This window comes from Sipha flava, unplaced genomic scaffold (genome assembly GCF_003268045.1).
Source record: "Sipha flava isolate LNK unplaced genomic scaffold, YSA_version1 51027_pilon_pilon, whole genome shotgun sequence".
Taxonomy (NCBI): Eukaryota; Metazoa; Arthropoda; class Insecta; order Hemiptera; family Aphididae; genus Sipha; species Sipha flava.
Genome location: NW_020273430.1, coordinates 1 through 8,148, shown reverse-complemented (window position 1 = coordinate 8,148; position 8,148 = coordinate 1). Strand labels below are relative to the sequence as shown.

The 8,148-nt window shown below is 27.7% G+C and overlaps 2 protein-coding genes across 2 annotated transcripts; both read right to left on the bottom strand.

The window, feature by feature from the left end:
* Positions 1-15: 15 nt before the first annotated feature.
* Positions 16-1,910, bottom strand: LOC112690605 (putative nuclease HARBI1; the record flags this gene model as incomplete). Its single annotated transcript, XM_025564648.1, has 2 exons — positions 1,452-1,910; positions 16-471 (listed from the first exon to the last, which is right to left on the bottom strand). Coding segments are annotated over exons 1-2 (915 nt in total), but the record flags the coding sequence as incomplete, so codon positions are not given.
* A 990-nt stretch (positions 1,911-2,900) lies between these two features.
* On the bottom strand, positions 2,901-3,611 carry LOC112690604 (52 kDa repressor of the inhibitor of the protein kinase-like). The gene has a single exon (XM_025564647.1). It carries the CDS (start codon positions 3,609-3,611, stop codon positions 2,901-2,903), a length of 711 nt encoding a protein of 236 aa, XP_025420432.1.
* Positions 3,612-8,148: the final 4,537 nt, after the last annotated feature.

Genomic DNA, 8,148 nt, shown 5'->3' with positions numbered 1-8,148 from the left:
TTCAAAAATCCTAAATCTGGACACTAGGATGCCAAATGCATTTTCAAGTATTCTGCGCGTCCTAGATAGTCTGTAATTAAAAATCTTCTGTTCGTACGTCAGAGGTGAGTGTGGGTAAGGTTTCAATAAATACGTTTTGAGTGGAAATGCTGCATCTCCTACAAAAAAACCACCAGTTGGTAACATGCCATTTTCAAGATCCTTTAAAATAGAACTATTTTGGAAAACACCGCCATCCGAGCATCTCCCATTAGCTCCAACATTAATATAACTAAAACAATAATCATCATCAACAACCGCTAATAAAATTATACTGCTTGACCCTTTGTAGTTATAAAAATCACTGCCACAATCAGGTGGTGCACGAATCATTACATGTTTCCCATCTATGGCGCCATATGCCCCCGGACAATTCCATCTTGAATTAAAACCTCTTTCTATAATATTCCATTCGTCATGAGTAGCAGGTACCTGAAACATTGTATTTAATAGTACATTAATTAATTGGTAAAGAAATAGGTAGTCATTATTAATTTTGTAAAATGTTATGAAAAAAAAAGAAAATCTTATTTTTTACATTTTTAGTGCACTTCTTTATGTAAATTTAATTATTTTCAGACCGTAACGAATTCTAGTTCGGAAAATTATACTCAAAGTATTGAATCTCAATACATCCAAGAGACTGAAGAAACTAATATTGACATTATACCTATGAATTCATGAGAAACATTCGAAAACAATAGAGAACCTAGCAAAACAAACAAAAAAGAAACCAATAGGAAAGGCATTTTTCGTGCAATTAATGAACTGAAACAATTACAAGAAATTATAAAAGATCAGCCAGAAGTACCAGAAAATCAGTTTGATTGCTTTGGGAAGAGTGTGGCATCCCAATTAAAACAATTAAATTATGAAAATGTATTGATCGCTCAATCTAGAATACAAACAATATTGACTGAACTGGCTATTCAAAACTATAGGAGGCCATATTCTAGTATGTCAAGTATGACAAGTTCAACTGATAGATCAGATCCATTATCACCTGATAATGATGATAATAATGATATTTTAGCTAAGGCAGTAGGCATCTCTTTAATCAATGTTGATGATCATCATTATTAAAACATAACATATTTTCTATTATAATTTTAATAGTAAGTTGTAACTGTTATTATTATTTGTTATTTAATAATAATCAATTCTTATAAAATGTTTTTTTAATGTTAAAAGTTTTAAAATTTAATTTGCTATTATTATTATGTTTTTTTTGTTATTTAATAATAATCAATTCTTATAAAATGTTTTTTTTAATGTTAAAAGTTTTAAAGTGTAATTTGCTATTATTATTATGTTTTTTTTAATGTTAAAAGTTTATCGAAGACATGATTTACTACTTAACAAATAAAATATATTCTTACATTATATGAAGTTTTATTTACTATTTCACTTACTTTTATATAATCTTTAAGGATATCATATATAGCGTCCAAAACTTCTGGAACAAACACACTAATGGCTGGTTTTGAAACCCGGAAAAAGTGAGATAAACTCCTATAACTATTTTCGGTTGCTAAAAATGATAATGTTACTTCTAATTTGATTTTTGCAGGTATCGCAAGTCTCATGACTGTATCTTCACGTTGTATTCGGTATCTTATATTTTTTAACAAAAAGTCAAATTGAACAGGTGTTATTCTCATAAACCTTTTGTATTCCATTTGATCTTCTACTGCGAGCTCTCTTAATAGACCAACTGAATTGCCATGTGTATCCCTTCTAAGTAACCATTTTTTTGTCCAGATCCGTTTTTGTCTTTTTCTTATTTCAACTTCTAGTTCATCTATGATTGATAAAATTATTATGTTTGAATAATATTTCACACTTTGTTTTACGATATGACGACGGTCCATTATATACTTCTTCACTTTTTTAAATGTAATTTAATATTATTATCAATGATTATCATATATAAATGATAATAAATATACTACTATTTACTAATACTATACACCCCGTGTAAACAGTAAAAAAACTGTGCTTAATGCTTAGTGCGAGTACGAGTGCGAGTGTCATGTGACCGCTCAATCAATGAGCGAGTGCGAGTAACAAGTGCCAGTGACAAGTACTAATGACAATTACTACGCATCGTGTAAACCCGGCTTCAGTAGTAGTAACTAGTGACAATCAATAATTGATACTGTCTATAAGATAATAATTATTATTGTTTTCGGAATAATAGATTAAAGACTTGATAATAATATGGTAGAATCATTTTTATTATCATATTATTACTCTATGTTTTATACTTTTTATACATTTATGCATGGGTTGTACTATCTACTACTAAAAAATAAAACAAAATAACTAACCATTTTGTATTTTTGTAATTGGTACAAGAAAATTATAAATTATATATAATTTAAATTTGGTTGTGTTGTTTTTTAAGTATTTTTTTACCAAGTAAATCATAAAAGTAAGTATAAGTAAAAAGTGTAGTATAACTTTATAAACAAATTGTGTTAAATAGTTGATATTATACTATACATCATAGGCGTAAACTGTGGAGGGTGGTGAGAGGGGACAACTGCTCCCCTTGATATTTTGTAAAATGAATTTATTAGGTATATTTAATCTCCAAGTATCTTTTAGTATACGGTATATTGTCATAAAATAATTTTTGTCCTCTTATAAAAATTTCCCGAGTTACGCCCATGATATACATGGTATTATTTATCATATTTTTCTCTTATTTAATTGTGTTAACATTTACAAAACAAACATGCTAAAAAATCTTTTTTTTTAATAGCTTTTAAAGTTATTAAATTGATCTTTTTTTTTTAAATATTACAAAATACATATAATCTAAAATGCTGAATACAATTTTCAATACTAACACAATATTAAATAATATTTATTTCTATATTAACTTCAGTACTTGAAGTAGTTAAATTTAATCGGTGAGCTTGTCTTTTACACATCCGTGGAATTTTAACATCAATATTTAACACGCCTGATTTAGACACAGATCGATTAAAAGTATCAGTAAATTTTGTATCTTCTCTGTTATTTTTAAGAGCAACCAACACAAGATTTATCATTTCAATACACTTTGTTAAATCTAAATCTGGATTTTGTAGCTGACGTGATATTGGCAAAGTTATTGACAGTATTTCGACCGCTACTTCCAAAGACAAAATAAATTCAAAATTGAATACTGATTGAAGAAGTCCATTGCATTTTGAAAGTATATTTCCATCTATATTACCTATTATATCTTCCAAGAATATTATAATAGGCAAAAGCATATCCGAAAATCTAAGAATCGCCTCATGAGATTCAACCCATCGCGTTTCGCATAGTTTTATTAAAATAATAGATTTTGATGTCGGTAAATGTTCAATGATTACTTTTTTAAACAAATCAACTCTTTTCGGGGAATCACGTACAAAATCGCATACTTCTTTAACGGTCGAAAATAATTTTTTTATTGGTAGTATATTGCAAGCTTTTAATAATGTTAAATTTAACCGATGTGATGCACAATGTGTATAAGACGCTTTTGGTTGTAAATTAAGAATTCTAGCTTGTACTCCTTTATATTTCCCCGACATATTAGCACCTCCATTATATCCTTTGTTGTTTACCTTCAAAACATTTACTAAATTCCAATGATCGTAAAGTTGCAGTTTTATGATATTCTCTTTCACAGTGTTTTTTTAAATCATATAAAGCATCTTTGTACTTAATTAAAGGAGTTTATTTCAAGATTTCAAACTTTTGTCCCCCAATACTACGCACCTTTGGTCCAAAAAGTACACAAACTTTGCAAAAAGCTTTCTTACTTAAATTACTATAAGCTAACCAATTGTATTTATCTATCCATTCAATACGAAAACTTCTACTATGACCGGTTTTATTTTTTGTTACTGGAAAAATATAATTTTTATTTGGAGTTCACGTTTTACTTAAATAATTATAAAGTTCATTTATCTCTTTTCGTATTTTAACATTATATTCCTCTTCAACTGCGAATCCTATATCATACTCTTTAGTATCATTAATTTCCGACGAATTAGTGTAAACAACTCGTTCTTGTTGTGAAGCAGTTTCATTCAAAATATTTTCACTTGTAGGAGTACTATTGTCATCAACTTTTTTTTTTTTTTTAAGAAAGAAGTAAATATTTCACTTTGACGTTTTTGTGATATTATATAACGAACAACGAAGGCAAGACGATACTCAACGACAAAAGTAAACTAAACCAAATCATACAATATTTTAACCTATTACTAATAATTGTTCATTTCAGATAAGATATTTGACACTGGCTGCAAGTTATGTCATTTTACATCAATCTAATAGGCGATAAGATAAGACGTTATATTATAGCGGCATTCACGGTTGACTTATAAATAAAAAGTATAATATAATTAAATATTAAGTATCAAAACAAATTCAAAACCTGAATTTTTCGTAAATCGTGATTATAAATTTAAGTCACGGTTATATTCTTACGCATCTTATGGGCCAAGGGTGGGCCCAGGCCCCTCTGGCCCCCCTTAAATCCGCCACTGCTTAATATTCAGTAATGAATTTACCAGGGGGTCCAGGAATACTAAACTCAACTAATGAATACCCTTCGAGAAAAAATTAAAATAATAATGTTATTGAATAAATTAATAATATAATAATAAATTTAGACATAAATTATTATTACAGTTGCAATTGTTAGAAAATTAAGAGAAAAAATTATCTTTATAACATATACAAAAAAAAAAATATATATATTATTTCAATTGTGTCAAATTAAAAAAATGACATATTAAGAAAATTTAGTATTACAAATGTAAAAGCCATTAATATTTACAATACATAAGACAATGAATAGATATAATGTACAATTGAAATTAGTAGCATAGAAATTAAAGTAAAATTTAAAAGTAACTTAATTATCAAAAAAAAAAAAAAAAAGATCTACTTTAAGATAAACTCATAACAAAATATATGTTAAATCACTACATAATTTAATTTAAATTAGTACTTTAATAGATACCTAATTAGAGAAAAGAAACAAAATTTGATCCATTTTTCGACGTATGAAAAATACATGGTGTTAGTTCATGTTCAATAACAAAACAAACCATATCCCTATATTTTGTAACTTTAAATGCTTGCATATTCTCATTAAATTCTCTCTTCTCTCTTCTTTACTAAAGGCCTTGCCTTGTCGTTGCAAATCTGGCTTTCCATTCTTCTCTATTAGAAGCCAATCTTTTCATTTCTGTATATCGACTACAACCAGCTTGTTTTATCATTTCTTCTATGTATGCTTTCCTCGGTATGACTCTTCCTTTATAACCGTTTATTCGTCCCTCAAATATATTTGTCATAAACAAATTATGCCTAAGTAGATGACCGAACATTTTTCCACTTCTTTCTTTTATGGTGTTTAATAAGATTCTTTTTTCTTCTACTTGGTCTAATACATCTACGTTACTTTTCCTTTCTGTCCAGCTGATTTTTAACAGTCTTCTCCATATCCATATTTCTATGGCTTCTAACTTCTTTTTGTCTTCTCCATTAATAGTCCATGTTTCACAACCGTACAATAGTACACTCCACACATAACATTTGACAAAGTTTTTCCTCATATTTATATTTAGTTTTTTGTTTGTAAGTAACTGCCGTTTTTGTGTAAATGCTCTCTTTGCCATAGCTATTCTTTGTCTGAAATTTCTTTGTCATTAAATTCTAAGGTATTTAATTTACAACATATTAAAAATGGTGTTAATTCAGCATTTATAAAAATATATTTTATAGTTACAAAATTAGGAATAGTTTCCATATTAAACATTAATGTAATACCATTAACATAACGAATACCATATGCATTTTCCCAAGATATAAATTTAACATTATTCAAATCATACAATAAATGGTTATTAATTAAGTTATTTGTAATTTTATCAATAGTAAATTTAGACAATACAATTTGACGACCATAATTTAAAGAATCTGATAATTATTATTTGATATAGATTGGTAAGCAAGTTTTAGTTGATGTTGAAGACTTAAGGAATAACAAATATTTTTTCTGCATGTAATGGACTGTGCAGTCATTTTTAACTCTTGATGTTTTGATTCAAATCTCATTAACCAAATGTTAAGGACCAATTTTCTCCATAATAAATGAATAATGAACTATGTGGTGGTGTTTTGGTTTTAGATTTATATTGAATAATTTTATATATAGTTCATAATGTTCTATTATCAATACTTTAAATATAGCTGGATAATCATTATTTATTATTTTAGAAGTTATAATATTAATAATTTGATTTAAAATAACATAAATTTGCCAGATTTCTGAGTTGATAGGCATTAAGTCACCGATCATAATTCCTAAACAATTAGTGAAACACAGTATTTTACTGGCAGACATTTTAAGTTTATTTTATTTTAAAAAGTCAAGAGATATTGGCTGAGGTTTATTTTGTATATTATGAGGACCATAATCGAAATTAACTAAACGTTGATTTAAAAGTTCTAATGAAAAATATTTAAAATTTAAAATAAAACTTTTTAGTATTTCAGATAGATCATAATTGCACACACCTTCAAGGCAATCGTGCATAAGATCTATCGAAAAGTTATTTGTTACATGAAAATTAATTGCATTGTTCCAAACACAAGGTTCTTTTATTCCCGTCAATGATAAATTATTAATTTTTAAATCCTCTGAATAGTTTGTAATTTTTCTAAGACTATTGATATTTTGAGAAGTTTGGATATTACAGTCTGCTTTTGAAGTTTTACAAAATCGGCATGGGAAGTTAGCCATGAAGTTTTCAGAAAAACCTAAGATCGAATGTAAACCTAGGTTATCTCCAACTATTAATGTTATAGAAAAATAATATTTATAACTTTTATCATCAACAACTTTGTCAACACCAGTAATTTCTAAAAAATTAATTTCTTCGATTAATTTATTAAAAATTATTTTATTTCCAAAATCTTTTCTAACAGTTGAGTTGAATAGTTTTGCTAAAAAAATATTATTTAACTTAGAAGAATATTTGGAAGGCAAATACGGACTTAGTGAAATATATATGGCTCCTAATTTTTGTATGCCTGCATGTGTCCCCAATGGATTATTTGTCTCATAATCATCAAAGAACAAAATGTATGCTATAAATCAGGGGTCTCCAACCTACGGCCCGCGGGCCGAATCCGGCCCGCCAAGGTTTTTACACCGGCCCGCCTAGCTAATTAATGTTTTAAAAATAATATATAAAAAAACATTAATATTAATATTAATTTTCATTAGTTTAATTTATTTTTTATTGAATTAATTAATAAAATAAAATAAATTTATTATTTTTTTTTCTTTTGGTATTATTCATAACAATTTATGTTTGTAAATATATACTAACACGAATAATAGAAAAACTCGTCAATCACACTTATCTGCCTAATATTGTACTCAAAACTTACGCGATTGTCAGATAAGATATGATCGACTTTTTCCGTTGTAATAATAATGCTATCGAACGTGTGATCGACGGGTTTTTCTAACTGCGTGAGTCCACTGTAGTATATTGGGTATAATTTATAAATTATGTAGAATCAGTTTTTATGATTATTGTAGTTAAGTGTCATTTATTATCGAGTGTAGTGCTCTGTGCTGTATTAAAATAAATATGAGTTTAAGTAAAAAACGGAAAGTCGATACAGAGTGCCGTGTTTTTAACAAAAAGTGGAATAATGACTATTTCTTCATTGAACAAAATAATGTTGCTTTATGCGTTATTTGCAAGGAAAATGTTGCTGTTTTGAAACAATATAATATTGGTAGACATTATAAAAGCAAGCACGCATCTACATATAACGACCTATCTGGTTAACTACGATCGGACAAATTTGAAACCTTAAAACAGAATTTACTAGCTCAACAGTCAATTTTTATTAAACGGTCATGTCAAAATGAATCTCTCGTAAAAGCAAGTTTTCAAGTAGCCCGTACTCTGGCGATAGCCGGAAAACCGTTTACTGATGGCCAAATTGTAAAGGAGTGCATTTTGAAAACAGTTGAAGAGATTTGTCCCGATAAAATCAATTTATTCACCGGTATTAGCTTGTCAGCGAATA

What these genes read in the sequence shown, in the direction of transcription:
- LOC112690604 (XM_025564647.1), bottom strand. Translation starts at nt 3,611, where the DNA reads ATGTCGGGGAAATATAAAGGAGTACAAGCTAGAATTCTTAATTTACAA.